This window comes from Bipolaris oryzae (assembly GCF_000523455.1).
Source record: "Bipolaris oryzae ATCC 44560 unplaced genomic scaffold scaffold_80, whole genome shotgun sequence".
NCBI classification, from domain to species: Eukaryota; Fungi; Ascomycota; class Dothideomycetes; order Pleosporales; family Pleosporaceae; genus Bipolaris; species Bipolaris oryzae.
In genome coordinates this window covers 55,374-72,763 of record NW_006911356.1, presented here as the reverse complement: position 1 = coordinate 72,763, position 17,390 = coordinate 55,374, and the positions used below count along the sequence as shown (strand labels likewise).

General features: G+C 51.6%; 11 protein-coding genes across 11 annotated transcripts; 5 read left to right on the top strand and 6 right to left on the bottom strand.

The window, feature by feature from the left end:
• Window positions 1–374: 374 nt before the first annotated feature.
• COCMIDRAFT_97345 (uncharacterized protein) lies at window positions 375–2,738 on the bottom strand (the record flags this gene model as incomplete). The annotated part of the gene is made up of 2 exons (XM_007690568.1): window positions 375–2,132; window positions 2,199–2,738. 2 exons carry the CDS (start codon window positions 2,736–2,738, stop codon window positions 375–377), a joined length of 2,298 nt encoding a protein of 765 aa, XP_007688758.1.
• Window positions 2,739–5,396: 2,658 nt separating this feature from the next.
• COCMIDRAFT_97418 (uncharacterized protein) lies at window positions 5,397–5,963 on the bottom strand (the record flags this gene model as incomplete). Its single annotated transcript, XM_007690567.1, has 2 exons — window positions 5,397–5,837; window positions 5,892–5,963. 2 exons carry the CDS (start codon window positions 5,961–5,963, stop codon window positions 5,397–5,399), a joined length of 513 nt encoding a protein of 170 aa, XP_007688757.1.
• A 553-nt stretch (window positions 5,964–6,516) lies between these two features.
• On the top strand, window positions 6,517–8,298 carry COCMIDRAFT_97349 (uncharacterized protein; the record flags this gene model as incomplete). The annotated part of the gene is made up of 3 exons (XM_007690566.1): window positions 6,517–6,722; window positions 6,831–7,851; window positions 7,981–8,298. The coding sequence occupies 3 exons, from the start codon at window positions 6,517–6,519 to the stop codon at window positions 8,296–8,298; spliced, it is 1,545 nt and encodes a 514-aa protein (XP_007688756.1).
• Window positions 8,299–9,178: 880 nt separating this feature from the next.
• On the bottom strand, window positions 9,179–9,646 carry COCMIDRAFT_97420 (uncharacterized protein; the record flags this gene model as incomplete). The annotated part of the gene is made up of 1 exon (XM_007690565.1): window positions 9,179–9,646. One exon carries the CDS (start codon window positions 9,644–9,646, stop codon window positions 9,179–9,181), a length of 468 nt encoding a protein of 155 aa, XP_007688755.1.
• A 104-nt stretch (window positions 9,647–9,750) lies between these two features.
• Window positions 9,751–9,915, top strand: COCMIDRAFT_97355 (uncharacterized protein; the record flags this gene model as incomplete). Its single annotated transcript, XM_007690564.1, has 1 exon — window positions 9,751–9,915. A coding segment is annotated over one exon (165 nt), but the record flags the coding sequence as incomplete, so codon positions are not given.
• A 5-nt stretch (window positions 9,916–9,920) lies between these two features.
• COCMIDRAFT_57856 (uncharacterized protein) lies at window positions 9,921–10,588 on the bottom strand (the record flags this gene model as incomplete). The annotated part of the gene is made up of 2 exons (XM_007690563.1): window positions 9,921–10,270; window positions 10,327–10,588. Coding segments are annotated over 2 exons (612 nt in total), but the record flags the coding sequence as incomplete, so codon positions are not given.
• Window positions 10,589–10,862: 274 nt separating this feature from the next.
• Window positions 10,863–11,350, top strand: COCMIDRAFT_26988 (uncharacterized protein; the record flags this gene model as incomplete). The annotated part of the gene is made up of 2 exons (XM_007690533.1): window positions 10,863–10,901; window positions 10,973–11,350. 2 exons carry the CDS (start codon window positions 10,863–10,865, stop codon window positions 11,348–11,350), a joined length of 417 nt encoding a protein of 138 aa, XP_007688723.1.
• A 371-nt stretch (window positions 11,351–11,721) lies between these two features.
• Window positions 11,722–12,678, bottom strand: COCMIDRAFT_26987 (uncharacterized protein; the record flags this gene model as incomplete). Its single annotated transcript, XM_007690532.1, has 4 exons — window positions 11,722–11,968; window positions 12,026–12,416; window positions 12,507–12,577; window positions 12,641–12,678. The coding sequence occupies 4 exons, from the start codon at window positions 12,676–12,678 to the stop codon at window positions 11,722–11,724; spliced, it is 747 nt and encodes a 248-aa protein (XP_007688722.1).
• A 530-nt stretch (window positions 12,679–13,208) lies between these two features.
• Window positions 13,209–13,568, top strand: COCMIDRAFT_97489 (uncharacterized protein; the record flags this gene model as incomplete). The annotated part of the gene is made up of 1 exon (XM_007690562.1): window positions 13,209–13,568. The coding sequence occupies one exon, from the start codon at window positions 13,209–13,211 to the stop codon at window positions 13,566–13,568; it is 360 nt and encodes a 119-aa protein (XP_007688752.1).
• A 189-nt stretch (window positions 13,569–13,757) lies between these two features.
• Window positions 13,758–15,569, bottom strand: COCMIDRAFT_5979 (uncharacterized protein; the record flags this gene model as incomplete). The annotated part of the gene is made up of 1 exon (XM_007690523.1): window positions 13,758–15,569. One exon carries the CDS (start codon window positions 15,567–15,569, stop codon window positions 13,758–13,760), a length of 1,812 nt encoding a protein of 603 aa, XP_007688713.1.
• A 632-nt stretch (window positions 15,570–16,201) lies between these two features.
• Window positions 16,202–17,065, top strand: COCMIDRAFT_97432 (uncharacterized protein; the record flags this gene model as incomplete). Its single annotated transcript, XM_007690561.1, has 2 exons — window positions 16,202–16,387; window positions 16,550–17,065. 2 exons carry the CDS (start codon window positions 16,202–16,204, stop codon window positions 17,063–17,065), a joined length of 702 nt encoding a protein of 233 aa, XP_007688751.1.
• Window positions 17,066–17,390: the final 325 nt, after the last annotated feature.

Below are 17,390 nucleotides of genomic sequence, written 5' to 3'. Positions count from 1 at the left end.
TGAAGGTGGATGTGAGTAGAGCGACAAAGGGAACAGGAAGGTATCGGAGCAGATCCTTCTTGTTTAAACGGTAGTTGTAATATTCATTGTACTTTATCATCTACCGCGAACCAGATTTTATGAAAAAGAATTGCATTGCTATTGCGTTGGAAGCAAAACTATACGACTATCCAATAGCTTGTGATTTTTTTTTAGGTCTTTCCAAAAAAAAAGTAATAGTATTGTAAAGGAAAAAAATAAATAAAACAGAGAAACCGAAATACCATACTCCGAAAGTTCAACTCCTAGACTCGCACCAATGGAGAAGAAGAAGAAGAAGAAAAGGAGAAGGAAGAAGGAAAGAAACGAAGAATGAAAAAAAAAGGCTGGAAACTTTAGTACACACCACCCCTTCTCTCAAAATCCCACTCATCATCATAATCCATACCGGAATCCCTTCTTCTTCTTCTTCTCCTCCCCGAGACATTATCACCATACCTTGCGGACTGCATAGTCTCCTTCTCCTTATTCCTCTCGCGCGCCCATTCGAGCGCATCGCGCAAGTCACGAAGATTAATCTGCTCATCGCGTGGTACAGCTTCTATCTGTCTCCTACGCGGCTGGGCTGGCGTGTACGCGTGATCATATACATCTGGTATAAGAGTAGAGGCGCGGGCGAGTTTAGGAGGTGTAGGAGGGTATGGTGAAGTAAAGGAGTTGTTGTGTTGGGTACGAGGTGGCGCTGGGGTGGTGCGACGGTGCGGGAGATCAGGACGGGGATGGTAGAGTTGTTGGTCATCAGAGTAAGATGGGTACTCGTGGTCGCGCTCCCGTTCTTGCTCACGCATGGGCGAGCGCATGGATGAGCGAGTGGGCATATGCTCATTGCTTGGTTCTCTGGGGTATCTGGGCCGTTGTGCGGAGCGCAGATCGGCAGTGTTGGGGTTGGGGCTTCGACACTGCGTATCAAAGGCGTCGTTTGGGCGCGCTGCAAAAGTCGGCTTACGTTGGCTGTGCTCACGTCTCACAGTCTGGGAGCGAGAAGGTACATCCCAGATATTGTCTTCGGCCGTGTGGACAGACGAGGTGTGCCAGGAGCCGGTGCCGCTTGCGCGATCCCACGATGCATCGGACATATCGTCGTGTGAATTATACATCTTCCCTGGAACCCTCTTTTGACTGTAGAGGCTGGTAGGCGAGGCGTTGCCGCTACGTGTTCTCTCATCTCCACTATTATTCGTGTTCATGTGGATGTGGATGTTCGCTGGTACTTGACTAGAGAGCTTCGCACGCAAGGGTTGAGGAGAACTCGAACTTGGTATGTCTGGGGTACGTCTACCAGTGTATCCTTCATCGATATCACTATTGGTTCGATGTCTCCGCATTAGTTGCCGTGTATTTTGCTGGTGGATGCCTCTGCGTAAGTGACTCTGGCTGCGACTTCGACTTTGCCGTTTGCTTCTACTATGCATACGATGTTTCGGATTGTTCCTTGACAACTTAGCATGTCGTCCACGTTCGGGTTCTCTTGGGCGCATTTCCCCATGCATGTCGTTATCAATGTCAACGAAGCTAGAGTTCTCCGACTCATCTTCCCAACTGACTTCACTATCTGAGTATAAACTGGATGCATCCATATGGCTCTTATGCTTGGTTTGCTGGCTCCCAGGCAACTCGGGGTCCATTGTCTGGTTGACTGGGCCTGGCTTACGACCTGGTATGTGCCTCGGCACTGGCACTGGCATGGCTTCGGGGTAAGTACCAGGCATTCCTGATAGACCCTGCGGTAAGGGTGGTTGAATTGGTGGTTGGTGCCCGCGAGGTCCTGACATGACTGGATGGACCCCTCCATTAGGTGGTGGTGGCGGTGGCGGCGGTGGTGGCGGCGCAGGTGGACCAGCTACTGGAGTTTGCCCGTTCATGCCTCCATTTAGATGTGGTGGAGGTGGAAGTGGAGGCGGTACATGGGGAGCGGGTATCGGCATATGATTATTGACTGGATTAACAACATGAAGAGGAGGAGGCTGACTACGGGATAGTTCAGGGTGTGGATGAGGTGGCACGTTATGCGGGCCGTGAGGTTGAGGTCGTTGCTGAGGCATTTGTGGTGGTGCTGACATATTTTGGCTTTGATTGCCGACTCGACCTTGGAACTGTGGAGGACCGTCGCCCTGCTTGGCCCTCCTGAGATCTTGAAGTTTATCGCCAGCCATTCCGACTCCCGTCTTTGTAGCTTGGAGGCCAGAGTCTTCTGCTTCCAAGATTATGTCCACACGTGCCAGGTATCTCTCGCGGCGCGTCAAAGAGGCGCGTTCTCGGAACTTCTTTATCAGACTCACGATCCTGTACTCCATGGTCGGGTTGTGTTTGGTCAGCGCGACGTTCTGTTCTTCGACCAGTTCATTGATGATTCTGCGACAGTTTGGAGAGGAGATTTCGTCCAAAGCCTTTTTGACGTTGTTGTAGTTACGTCGAAACTTCAGCACCTCCTTTTTGAGGTCATGAGCTCTGACGTGCTGTTGCTCGGGGACAACATCCTCCCAGCTGATATCGTTCCTGGGCCTCTCTAGAATGAATGATACGAGAAGAGGAGCTTGTATGGGGTCTGAGGGGAAATCCTCAGACTCTCTTGGAGAGTTTTGCCCAAAGCTCTGGTGTTGTCCGTTCGAGGCATGTCGCTGTTGCCCAGCGTTTTGATGATTTTGAGGTATGGGACCCGGGTATTGAGTCTGCTGTGGTAGAGGTATTTGATGGGCCATGATTAAAAGGGGTGAGATGGCCGAAAGAGAAAGCAGTGCCAATTAATAGAAAATGATTGAACAAAGCTTCAATGTTTGTGTTGACAGAAGGCTTGTCGTCTAAGGAAAGGTAAGATGATGAACTAGATAGATATTAGGAGGAAATCGATGGAAGATATAGAAATCAAAATCAACTTGATATTGCTAGTTATTTCAGAGCCTCACTTTTGCTACAACAGTGGTGTTACCATACTGATGCAGGCGGAGATAGGGGTTCTTTTCGGACTGGGACCATCACATCCAATCCGCCTCTTAGAATTGCAGATGAAACATGCGTCAATTGGTCAACATGAATGGTTCTCACGAACCCCGCTTAACCGTCGGCATTGGGGCGCTGACCGGTCGAAGCCACAAGGCTGAGGGGTAGACAGGCAAATCGCCTTTTGCCTTCTTATGCGACACAAGGTACAGCTAGCCAGTTACATGTTTTTGAGCCTGAGGATTTACCGGAATGTCAAGGTCCTTCCAACCTGCATATGTACACGCATCGCGCCACGCATCTGGAGGACTCAAGTGATGACCCTGGATGCAGCCTGATGACAAGTTCATCATGACATGGTCGACTATGTGTAAACGACTTCATTGGGACGGCTCACTTGTATCATGTAGTTTTTTGATGCCGTTTTTTGTTGTGGCCTAGTTGCAGACATTTGTGTAAAATTGGAAACGATGTAGTCGAGGTGAACGTTTGAAGAAGCACAAGGCGAGTGGAGACACTAATCCCGCGCAATGACCAGGAACTGGTCCATGCATGGTTCACTACACCATCATTACGCTGTGAAAGAAGGCAACTAGCCATCACAAGCCACCGGAATGACAGATATTTAGCTCAACCCTTGAATAGTTCGACTCACACGGGAACAGCTGTTTAGCGCCGATTTCTATCCGGTTGCCCTCTGCGCTGCCCGCCTGTCGCGTTCATGGGTCTTATCGACAGCCAAATACCAAGACCAGTGCGGGACCAAAGGTCCTCCGACTGTCCTTCTTGTATCACGTTATACACAGACTTTCTTTTCGCTTACTGAAACACATATGGCTATCGGTGGCTCAGCTCCAATATATGTTAATAGGTTATATCACATCGTATGAGCATTCCTACCCTCATGTATATCAAAGTATTCAAGAACAAGAGAAGAAGCAACAAATGCTGGGTTCTCGAGAAGACTTATTATCTGTTAGCATATCTCCTGCAGAGCGGCTCGTTGCCATGAGTTCGCAGTATGTAAAACTCCACTCATGCAGCCTGGCGCTGTATCTGTTTGCCGACTGGACAACGACGCCCCTTCATGCACATCATTTTGCCCTTTGCCCTTGAAATAAAAATTGCCTGATCCCAATTATCGGATGCCTGCGGATGACATCGAACATACGAGATTGACCGGATGCACAATGCATGCAATATGCAAGCCACTCGTGTGACGTTTCTGACACTCAGCCTCATATCCGTGATTCGGTTGCAAAATCAACAACAACTTGCTCGATAACGGGAACGTGAAAAGTGGGGTTACCTAAGGCTTACTGAAAATAGACACGTTGTATATGATGCGAGCCATGTACGTGGTAAACACCTGCCCACCGGACGCAGGCAGTGGAATCCATGCAATGATCGCAGTCTCTGCTGCAGTCCAAGGAGTATGCAATAAAAGAGGCCAGACCATGTTCTTCTATCTTGGCCTTTTCGACAACCAAAACCAAAACTCTAGTTTGCCGATCCAAGACATCGTCAGTTCGTAACGACGCTCTTGAACCATGATGCGTTTACATATGTTCACTCACTCATTGCACAAACCCATAAATGCCTAAAGTTAATTCTACAACTTACATAGCAGTCCTGATATGATATATTTGAAGCAGCAAGTACGTGAATATCATAGAATCATTGATATCCAAGATTACAGCCGGTGGCGCACAACACGTTTCTGAGACACGGGAAGATCCTCCCCCACCAACACCCTTCCTACCCCGCAGTCTCTCCTGTTGCCTTGAAGAGACCGTGTTCACCGGATTGAAGATCCTTCAGCCACGATAGCTGGAAGATACGAAATGGTAACGTTTGCATACGAGGTCATTTCATGGATGGATTCTGGGCTCATGCTCCGGGTCGCTTGACGGACACACCAAAGTGAGCCCCCTGATATTTTCGGATGAGCTTTGTAATCGATGAATCTTCAAGTGTTGCGCGTCCTTCTGGCAATTGGCAGGAGGGTTTCCGGACTGTTGCGGAGATTCGCATGTGATATTCGGGCGAGCCTTGTGTTGTTGGCCCTGTAGAGCTGCACTCAGTATACCCACAACTTAACCTATGAATAACGCCTACAGTGTGTTTAGCATGTGAGAAGAGGATAGGTTAGACAAATTTACGCGCTAACGATATGGTCCTCTCTGGTAACAGGATATTGGAAAAAGATACGATAGAGTCATGTGTGTGGACGGGTATCTTCGATTCGGTAGTCATGCGCTACTCGCGCCGTCTCTGATATACAAGTGCCAGTACCGTGACTACCCATTTTCCAGGTTTCCTGCAATATGCGGTTTTCATACATCGAATTCGCGGCGCCTTCATGTCTTGACGCCAGGCTGGTACGGTGTGGTTTTGAATGCTCCTCAATGCATAACTTCTCATTTCTTGCCCTTCTTTTTCTTCTTTCCTCCTGTCCCTGCGCCAGCCTTCGCATCGGGGGCTGTGCCGCCCATTTTGACGTCGCCGCTCTCGTCGACCTGTGGTGTCACCGCGCCCTCGCCGCCCGCTGGCATGCTCAAATCCTCCATCGTCTCCGGTAGCGCTGCCATGTGCCTCCCCAGCCTTCCCAGGTTTCCAATTAGCCTTCCAACCTCGGCACCCTTGTTGGTCTCATATTGCAGACATGTTCCCGACTCTGGGTCGTATGTCTTCAGCGTAAAGGTGGCCGTTACTTCCTCCACGTCTTGCGATTGTGGTTGTGGTGATGAGTCTCGCGCCTTGTCTACTGGCCGGGATGCCTTCTTCTCTTCGTATTTTTGTCGCTTCTTGATCTTGGCGGCTGTGGGCTTGTGGACCGAGTATTTGGAGGTGATGCGTGTCTAGGAACTTGATTAGAAGGGCGTGTCGCGTGTTATGCGCATAGCTTCTCGTACAGTTGTTGGGCGGGCTTTTAGCAGTAGCGATGATTGCTCGTACCACTCGGCACTCGTGGCAAAGTACGGCATTGTGACGGTTGCAGGTTGACTGGAGCAATTGCAAGGTGGAGGACGATTAGACCAGCTTCGGAATGCGGGCAACTTTTGGTGGGGTTGCGCTCGGGCGAACGTCGGTCTGGACTCGCAGCCTCCAACTGATGAAGGGCGCAGACGACTATGACTGTGGCAGAGCAGGGCGCACCGAGGCAACTACGACATGACTATTTGAATAGCTTAACACTCGCTTGTACTAGCATATATTCAGGCAGCCGCGATTGTCGACATCGAGCCTCATCGAATCTTCTATACCACGCTTGGGTTACGACTTCCATGGCTTTAGCACGATTAACATCTACTAGTAGTATACATTTTTCCTTGCTACTGCTAACCTTGAATTTACGCTGAAAAGACTCAACTCCCAATACCTCTGGCAACAAAAAAAGCATTTCTTATTATTAGCTATCCTTAGCCTGATTTCTACCACGATAGATGTCTCAAAAACTTTGTCTACCGTTCGACAATTCGCTACTCATTTTCAACACCGTCTTTGGCACTCCGACTACTTCTCCCGGATCCTGGCGGCATGGCGGAAAATATTACCAAAGAAATTGATAGTCTGAATCTTGAAGATGACCAAACTCCAAACAAAACGCCTACTCCACGAGCCGAACTGGAAGCCACCATCCAAGGTCTAGTAGAACGCGGAAAGCGCCTCCACGATGAAGTGGAGACATATGTGGCGGCAGTCCTTGAGAAACAAAAAGTCGGCAAAGTCCATAATCCAGTAGAGTACGTTATATTTGGCCGAGTCTGACACGCTTTGAAGTCGTAGACCAACTCTTGTCATCCATCATGCATATTACTCTCCAAGTCTTTACATACGGCTAACTTGACCAGGTATCGTAATCTGCGCAATGACATGCGCAACGAGCTAGCCTTTCTCAAAAAGCTAGTAGGCTCTGATATGGACGAGGAGAAAGCTAGACACTACATTGTTTCGTCGAATCTTCTCTACTACGAAGCACTATGGAGCGCAGCAAAGCGCTCACGTGGACTCCAGAGCTTCAGAAAGTACTTCTCCTGGCACCGGCACAATGCACCAGCAGGCAAGCACACGACAAAAGGCCTGAGCCTATCCAAAGGAAGCCAAAATAAGAGCAAAACCGCTGCGCTCGTTGATATTGTTGCCGAAGAAGGCAGCGAGTGGATCCGCGTCTCGACCGTTTCTGAAAAGCGGATTCTCTTTGACCTCGCCAAGCTAGGATGGGTCAACGACTTTGACTCCGACGAAGACGAAGATACACTAGACGCACGCTCAATCGGTGAAGACGACGAAGACGACGACGAAGACCAAGTCGACGTTGTCCGCAACGCCCGTCAACTCGCCCGAGCAGCCCAGGCAAACCCCGTCCGCGGCCGCCCACCCAAAGTCCGCTTCGTCCTCACAAGAGTTGTTGCCGGTACATCTGCACCCATTGATTCCGTCATTAACAAAATCCGGGCTACAGGCGCCATTGTGCAATGCGGCGACGACATCCCCCCAGCACCTGCAATTGACGATGTTCTCCCACACCTCCTTATCGATCGCTCCCGGGCTCTCAGCAATACTCTAAACATTGATTGCACCATCCTGCTCGCTCTCATCTCAGACATCTCGCACAAACCCTGTCCGATACTAGACTGGTATCCTGGCGAAGTACGCGCGCAGATCGAAGAGGAGGCAAAGGAGCATTTACTTCCTACGCATCTTTACCCGGCTATCAAGGCGCATCCTATGGTGTGCACACGCGAAGCAGCCGACCAGATGAATCTTATAGTACAGACTCTAGCTACGGATACGGAGAGGCTGAGATCGGACCTGTTGTTAGGACAGAGAGACTGGGAAGCGCGGTCTTCGCAGGAGTTGGTTGCGGAATGGGTATGTTCACCGTTGATCTCCCTTTATCACCCTGATTCCTCTATTCCCTCTATACCTTTCTGCTTCGCTTCAAAAGAAGATTTTAGAGGTACGTAGTAAATTTGCCCAGCTAACATCGATATTCCCCAGGCGCGTCTATCCGACCACTCCGTCCCCACCGGCTTCGCCCTCCCCATTACCGTCAAATCACCCAACCTCGACTCCCTCACCGACACCCTCCCCACCGTCGCACGGATAGTAGCAGCAGAGCTAGGTCCCCTCAACAGATCCATTTTCCTCTTCGGATGGGCCCAGAATCTCACGACGCTAAGTGCGAATCGTGGGCGCGCCCGCCAGATTGAAAGTATTATTAATGAGCATGGGCTGCAGGATGGGGAGGCTGGGCCGCATATTTGGCTCTGTGGTGAGTCTCGTAGTCTGATTGCGAAGCATGGGCGGAGAAAGTAAAAAAAAACGGAGAGAGAGAGAGAGAGAGAGGATGAGAGGAGAATTTTGCTTGCTGAGGCGCGGATTAGGGGCGACACGTACGTTTCGTAAACCACGGCCTGGGCAGGGTACTGAGGAAGAGATACGGTTGTGGCAGAGTGGGTCAAGGGGGATTGTGTAGAGAGAGAAAGCAAGCAAGGAAGGAAGGGTGGGTTTGAATAAGTGTCTTTGTTTCTACAGCAAGATAGGTTGGAAGATACAGGACGACGGGAAACTTTAGTATCAAGGAGAAAAAAAGACAAGCATGGAAGACGCACCCGTCTTCCATGAAACAATACACAATACGTACTTTTTATCATCAAACCAATAACGGTCATCCACACTTACATCAGCAGCACCAACAGCAGCAGAATAAAATCAATTCTTCGTTGGCTTGTATGTGCGTGTGTTGTTTGTGTATGCAAACCACCATACGATAAGGATCACCAAGCCAGGAATTCTTAAAAACTCCCTTACCTGTGTGGCCTTACCTTGATGCTTGTAGACTAAAAAGAGGGAAAACATGTTGCTTTCAAAATACACTTACATTAACCTACCCCAAGCAAGAAAAAGAACGCAAAAAAGGTTATAGTAAAGAAAGAAGAAAAACAAGGAAACGACATGAAGCTATTAAGACAGGCGTGAAAACGGAAAAAAAGAAGATTTCACCTGTTTACCCTACCCGTCAAGAAGATATACGTTCCCTGTTCCGTTGCAAAACTAACATGCTCGAATGTCCGGCGGGATACTTTAGGCTTGTGGAACGGCGTTATACCTTTCAAAAGTTGCAAACATGGAAGTAACGATTTTGCCTTGGGAAAGTCCGGGTATGGTAGAGGTAACTCGAGATATGCAATGGTGCCTAGGAGTGTTGTTCGTGGTGTTGCGTGCTCCTTACCCTCCTATACTGCGCTGTGCTGTAGAGTCGAAACGTCAAGAGCTGAACAGAGTCGATCTTACCCTCGTTGACGAGAAAGGCTGGGGCGAAGAAAAGGGAGGTAACCTTTTTGACAAACCATTGCACAACATGGCTTAGCCGTAAGTCGAGCTTAGTACCTTCGTCGTGTTCGTGGGTCGTCGTAGTTGTCGCCATCGTACGCGCGCTTTCGTGAGCCATCGTCTCGGCCTCCACCATATCCACCATCACGGTCGCGGTATCGATCCCTGCTGCCGAGCGGTTCATTGTTAGCACCGCTGGATCCTCGGTCGTTGCCCCCGCCACGTCTATCGTCGTACCGTCCACCACCACGATCGCCTCCGTAGCCACCGCTGCCTCGGTCGCCACCGAAACCGCCGCTTCGAGGACCACGAGGACCAGCGGGAGCACCATCGGGAGGCCCATAGCCGTTCGATTGGTATCCGATACCTCCTCGGCCGCCGCCGTAACCCCCGCCGCCGCCTCGGCCGCCGCCACCGAAGCCTCCACTTCCACCACGGAAACCTCCTCGATCACCGCCAAAGCCTCCACGGCCTCCACCTCGCCCACCGAAACCACTGTTGAAGCCACCGCCGCGGCCTCCGAATCCACCGGGACCGGCAGGGGCGCCTCCAAAACCTCCTGCGCCGCCAGGTCCGCGAGCAGCTGGACCCTTTGTGTAACCCCGGCCGCCAAGGCCACCACCAAAGCGACGTGGACGCCAGCCAGAAACTGTGCGACCGCGCTCAACGTCGACTAGAACACGTCGGTCTTTGATCTTGATGCCATCTGTCTCTTTGTATGCAGCCTTCATGTCCTTCTCGCGCTCAAACACAATAAAGGCATAACCGCGCTTGCGCTTCTTGGGTGGCGCGTCTTCTGGCTGCGTGATGTCTTCAACAATGCGAATACGCTCAATGGGACCGTAGCGACCAAATTCGCGCTCCAGGTCGTCAGAGGTGATGCCGTATGATAGACGAGACACGAATAGTGTTTTGAAAGCGTCGCCCTGTACCTTCGGATCCTCGGAGGGTTTGTCTGTATTAGAGTCAGCATTGTAATTATAAAAAAATCATCTGCGCGTCCTGACGTACAATTCTTGACGCCTTCGGTGATAAGCTTCTCCTGTTTCTCCTTCTTTTCGAGCTTCTTGCGGTCGCGCTTCTGAAGCCAGCTGTCGGTGGGCACGTAGCCATCATTGTCCTTGTATTCGCGTAGAGCGTCCATGTATTGCGCGATACCGCCAATCTTGGGCGTGCAACGCTTTTCTGGCGCGTGGTCAGTAGGTTCAACCCATCGCAGAGGCGGCCGCGGGGCGAAGAGGTTCAACAGCATCGGCGGGAGTAAATGTGTCATTTTGGCGTGATTTCTGGAATGCGCTCCAGATGGCGATGTGGGGTAGTTGGAATTATGGGGTGGAGGGTTGAAGAAGTGACGATGGCAGAAGGTGTTTCTGGTTCTTTGGGGGGCTGATATTCTTGGCAACAGGTTGCGACGCGGAGTTCGCACTAGCGCAATCCTAGGCTCCGACCAGGGCACGTGAGAGCAGTGCGCCGGCAGCCAGACTTTGGCCTATGAGGTTGGCCAAGAGAAGGCACTACGAGTCTCCCAGCCGCAATTGCACGCCAACATGCCTGTCGCGGCTCTAAAGACGGTCGCAAAATCTCAAGTATGTCCAGGCCCCGAGAATGCCTTTATCACGTCTTCCCACGGCGGCTGCTAATAATTGCACTTTCACAGAATGGCGTTGGGGCCTTTGTCCTGCCCTGCAAATCCTTAACCTTCCACTACTGCAACTGGTGGGGGTCCTCGCGCGGCATGAATGCCTTCATCAAGTCGTCCCTTCCAGCTTTTGCCAAGCGAAACCCTCAGATCGAAATCTCCGTCAGCCCACGGCCGGCCCACCACCCGGTCATTATCGCAAACTACATCAATGGAGCCCAGCGATCAATATGCGTTAAGAACCTGCAAAATGAGGGAGTAAGGGAAAAGGCTGAGATGTTGAGGAACAGTACGGGAGAGAAGAACAGGAAACTAGATGGACGGCCGGTGAAGAGTTTGAATGAGAGCGTGAGGGGTATTTGGAGTCCGTTCCACGGAAGCAAGATCAAGATATAGGAACTTGAAGGGCCCTGGAAATTCACAACAGCTGGTAGCGCAAGTCACGATTGTCGGCCGTCAAAGACCACAGCGATTCGACTACACGGCCAGTATGGCCAAGCCCAATAGGACTCGGATAAGAGTGAAGGTATACAAGCCATGCCAATCCAAGTACACCGAAACAAATTATATGTACAAACAGTGTATCAAATCAAACAAACTAAGAAAAAAAATTCATAAGTCACATCGAGCTTTATCATTGATCTTGAAAAGCTTTTATTATGCTCCAACCTATATGGTTTTTGGCAAAGATCTATTTCTCATAACTTCATCAGTTTCCTTCCCGTGCGAGCTTCCGTCAGCTATAGACGAGCGTCGCTCCGGGGGATTCATGCCTGGTGGCTGTTGATAATGTCGACGAATGCAGGCTTCAAGCTGGCACCGCCAACAAGGAAACCGTCAATGTCAGGCTGCTTGGCAAGCTCCTTGCAGTTCTTCTCCGAGACACTTCCGCCGTACAGGATACGGGTCTTCTCGGAAGCCTCTGCTGACACCTCCTTCTTGAGCCATTCACGGAGGGCGGCGTGGACTTCCTGGGCTTGCTCAGTGGTAGCAACCTTGCCGGTACCAATAGCCCTGGTAGTGGTTAGTACATCATGTTTTAGTGGCTAGCGTTTTCCCATGTCGACATACCAGATGGGTTCGTAGGCAACAACGATCTTGCTCCAGTCCTTGACCTTGTCGGCAACGGCCTTGAGCTGCTTGGTAACAACGTTGACGGTTTCACCCGCCTCACGCTGCTCCAGACTCTCACCACAGCACAGAATCACACCCAGACCACCGTCGACTGCTGCCTTTGTCTTGCTGGCGACGAAGTCGTCGTTCTCCTGTAGGATCTGACGGCGCTCAGAGTGACCAAGAATGGTCCAGGTGATACCGCTGTCCTTCAGCTGTTCGACTGAGATCTCGCCGGTGAAGGCGCCGTTGGGCTTGTCAAAGATATTTTGCGCTGCAACCTCGATTCCCTTGCGGAGGTGTTCGCGGGTCAGAAGGAGGTAGAGAGATGGTGGTGCAATGACAACCTCTGGTTGCATGTGTCAGCTTGCTGTATTTGCAGTGGTGTGATGCAGGTTCCAGGTCCTCTGCTAAGGCACACGTGGCGATTTGCACTTACCAGTGTTCTCGTCGAGCTTGGCTTTGTTCAGGTTGTCGACGATTTCGGTGATCGACTTGATCGTACCGTTCCTTTAGGACGGTCAACTCTCTGCCATTGTCGTGCAGGTACTCACGGCTCGGGTTGTAACGTACATCTTGAAGTTTCCACCGACGAAGAATTGGCGACCCATTTTGGCGGTTGTTTTTATATAAACTGGCTAGAAAAGATAGGTGAGGGTATCAAGTATGCTCAATTGAAAGTGAGTTCAGGTGTGTTAGAGATGGGTTGTTGAGCTGAGCTACAGTAGGTATTAAAGCTTAGCGGGGGGTAACGCGCGGGGCCAGTGACGTCTTGAGAGATTCGCCGAACCCCGGCTTGCTTCTGAAAGACTGGAGATGCGGACCCCATCGTGAAATTTCTTCTTTCCATCTGGCAACCCTGGTTGTGCAAGCAAGTAATTCACCGGCTGTCAACTCGAGGGCAGGACAGCACACCGGAAGGGTCTGCCGTGCATTCACAGCTACTTAGGTCATGTGTGCAGTAGCATTAATAGCGCAGCTTCATGACCTTCTTGGTATTTGCAGACTTGAAGAGGTGCGGCTATGACAGAAACGGCCCACTGATCGTCCCGAAGTTATCCTTCAGCCAAGCCTCACACAACCAACATCTTCCGAACTCCACGTGCGGCTTGTTGCTGGCTAGAACCGCCACGCCAACATCATGTCCGAGCCCACAGCAAACGATGGAGACCCTGCCGTTTATGGCCTATCGGTAACACCACTCACGCAATGCGCACATTGGCATTCCCCGCTCGACATCATTGCTATCAAGCATTTCTGCTGCAAGAAATTTTACGCGTGCATCAGCTGCCACGATGCACTCGAGACGCATACATCGGACATTTGGCCCCAAACGCAACGGAATGAGAGTGCCGTGCTATGTGGGCAATGCAAGCATGTCCTGACCGTAGATGAGTACCTAAAGAGCGGGAGCAAATGCACAAGATGCACGAGTAAATTCAATCCAGGTTGCAAGAACCATTGGGGGTTATACTTTCAACTTGATGGGAGCACCACTTGACCAAAAAGAAATCCATGCCTATTATTCTGGGGTATATGAGGGGATCCAGCCAAGATAAAAGAAAATCATACACACATTACCCTCGCCTGTTCCTTCATATCGCATCAAACTACATGTCGAATGCATTTCCCAACGGTGCCACAATTCATGCCAGAAGCAACTTCTGACTATTAGACATGTACAAGCTTGCTAAGTCTTGCACAAAATGACCTCCCATCCCACGGTCCATCTTACACTCCCCATAATAATAAGTAACAACGAGAACGCCGTCACAACACTCAGACTAGCGTACACGTACGCAGCTTTCCGCTTCAAAGCATCAATTTCGACAATCCAAGTTGATACAGTAGTCAGGCAGCCGCAGAAGCCGTCCATGATACCCTGCAGCACCTGACAGCCTACGATACCTCCACCAACAAGCCCCGTGGTGCTGAGCGATACATGTTGCAAATCGTACGCCATGCCAATGACCGCGGTACCGAATATGTTGACGGTAAAGGTGCCAACGGGAAAAGACGAGTTGATCGGATTCAGGTACATGGAAATGTAGTACCGGAGGAGACATCCAATAGGCGCGAAAACACAAGCAAAGAGAGCTTGACTACGCCACGCGTCGTTTGGTGGAACAGCAGCCATGATGATCGCTCCAAGCCATACGCCCCAGCCCAAAACAACAAAAATCGGGTCGATGATACGGCGCGTGGCGCGGAAGGGCAGTGTCGGCGTGAAGCGATCTAGCCCAAGGGCTATATGCGCGCCAACATGCAGCGCACAGTAACACGTAGCTATCGTGATGATAATGGTAGCGCACAGAGCCAGGAAAGAGTATCCACCGTTCCTGGGTAAAAGATTGCCTGTCGGAGGAAGCGGGGTGTTCGCAGGATACGGATGGCTGATGGGCGCCTTGAGATCGTTGGATAGCGATAAAAAGACGTCGCGAATAAAGCTTGAGAAGCTTGTAAACGAGCCACAGAAGCCAGTTGCAAGGCCAATGTACATTGGGATCGTCTTCTTCACCTTTCCGTGGCACGCTTTGTCGGCCTGTTGGAGTGCGGGTTCATCCGAGGGCTCTGGCAGGCCTTGCCCCCGATTTCCCCATTCTGCAGCAAAAAGACGACGGTCTTCTGCTAGGAAGCCCATTATTAATGTGCCGGCGACATTGGCCCATAGTTCGGAGAAGGTCAGGGGTGTGCCGGAGTAGAAAGTGAGGGCTTGGAGGCCGACCCGCGCTAATGTTCCCCAGATGGAAAAGAATATCAAGTAAGAGACTGTGTACAGCTCTGTCGCGATCTGAGATGCTCTCCGTGCTCCTGGTGTGGGCTTCGAACGTACATAGAGACCGGCATAGTCTTCTTCCTTCCCAGACACCATGCTAGGGAGGGCGGTGATGCTCACTTGCGAAGCCGACGGTGAACCGTGTATCGGACGCTCTTGCGGGACTGCAAGTCTTGCTGATGGCTGAACCTGTGGCAGCGACGAGTTTGCGGGCTCGGCGTCGGCCTTGCCGCTCTGTCCTCGCGTTTTTGGCCTGTGGAATGCTGCAGGTAGAGTGGGCGATTGGGCAGCCTCGTTGAAGACGTGCAGCCAGGAGCCTGGCACTAGGGCGTCGTCTGGGTCGTGCGACTTGTCGAGCCTGGAATCAGCGGTGCTTCGCGACGTGCGCTTGCTCGAGTTCTTGTCCTTCCACCTCGAGGTGCTGTCGGTGCGCTGGCGCTGACGCGTATATGGTACGTTGGGCGCAGGCGAGGCGGTTGACCTGGCAGATAGCGGTGAGGGCTCAATGTCGTCGTAGGCTGAGGGTGGGATGCCCGAGTCGAGATCGAAGTCGAGTCGCGCGGCATCGTTGGGGGACCAGGGTTGTTGTCGCGGGCCGGCGGATGGCTCTTCCAAGATGAGCGACGAGCGCAGCGACGATCGCTGATTGTTGTAGTGAGACTGGCGCTTAGTAGGAACATCGTCGTAGTCGTCGGCTGCTGCTGTGTTTGCAGCATGGTCCGCCATATCAGGCGCCTCGGGTGCCTGCAGATTGGGATGTACAATGACGTGGACCCGAACCAGAGACTGGGTCCCCCTCAATTCATCTCACCTCACGGCCTAGAAGATGAGTAGATATGATAGCTGTTTGTATACGGAAGTGCTGAAGTCGGGCAGGCCACGCAGCAGACTGTCCCGTAACGCGATGGATGTCAGCTCCTGCCGTCGTGTAGCGCGTATATATCGTCAGACAGCCCTCGACCTCCGCCCCCCTTCTGAAGCAAAGAAGAAAGTATAAACACCCGTCAGGGCCATATTTGTTGTCAGGGCTTTTGCGCCATGCCCAAGTGCACGAGCACTGACTCCGATTTCTGTATTCTCCGATTGGCGCAGGGACAGCCTTGTTTCGTCCATGCGTGGGCGGCGCTGTCCGACGCCGGGTCAGCTGTTATCGCCCGCATTGGGGTAGCGCTACTCAACCTACCTATCTCATGCCCGCCGTGAATTGAACAAGCAATATTCCCTTCCCAAGCTCTGTATATATACATACATTCTTGTCTCGCCGCAAGCTTGGCTGCTTCGAATCTGTATCATCGCACCGTCCACCCAATCGCACGTGACAGTCCGACACAGACATACAGTACACACATACGCACATCATGGCAACCACCAACCTCCCCAAGAACGCACACGTGTCCACCCATCCTTGTCTTCAGGCAAAACTCTCCCAGCTACGGTCAGCAAGCACAGGTTCCCGTGATGCACAGACGCTGGTTCATGAAATCGCCCTCATGGTGGGCTACGAAGCCCTCGCCTCAGGATTGAAGTCACAGCAGGGAAGCACAGTACGTCCCCATTCCACCTTGCTTTCATGTGCACACACGCACATGTGAGAATTGGCATACTTTTTCCATTCAAACAATCATGCAAAAACCAACCGTGTGCCCTCGGTGCGTGTGGCACAAGCAATGGTGTAATCTGCACATGCATTAACAACATGGTTACAGGACAAGTCGCCCTTGGGGTATGAGTACACAACGAGCACTACCTCACCCGCCCCCTCTGCCATATCGCTCGTGCCCATCCTCCGCTCTGGCCTCTCCATGGTCCCTGCGCTCTCATCCCTCCTCCCTACCCCAGTCCCCATCCACCACCTGGGTCTCTACCGCGAGAAGACGACCCTGCAACCAGTCGAATACTACAACAATCTGCCCTACCACACCCCGCACACATCTGGCGCCACCAAGCCCCAGCCCGAGCTGGCCATCATCGTCGATCCCATTATTGCGACCGGTGCGACGGCTTGTGCGGCTATTGATACGCTCAAGGACTGGGGTGTCAAGAAGATCATTGTATGCAGTATTCTAGCTACCGAGGAGGGGCTTCAAAAGGCCTGTAGTGAGTGGGAGGAGGGCGTTGAGGTGTGGGTTGGCGCGTGCGATAAGGGTGTTGATGACAAAGGCATGATCAAGCCGGGACTAGGCGATATTGGAGACAGGCTATTCTTGACATTGGGAAAATAAGTCCATAGCAAGCCATGAGAATTCATGTGCAAAGTGTTCCGTGTGTGGTGATACTTGGGAACCTTGGTCCTCAGTGGACCAAGCTGTGTTTTGCTTCACGTGCCGTTTCTAAGAGTCTCGACTCGACCAAAAGCATGGTCATGGAATAGGGGTTGCCTTCTCCTTTGCAACTCGATCGAGGCGTGGCGGGTTGTCTTGTCGATCGCCTTGTCCTATGCAAGCCCCGGGTTGGCAATAGTCTAGTAGTCAAGAATGTGTGGTATGTAGCTGTGGCAGTGCTACTTCCAAGCTCTTGGCCTTAACCATCAGCCACTGATGACGCAGA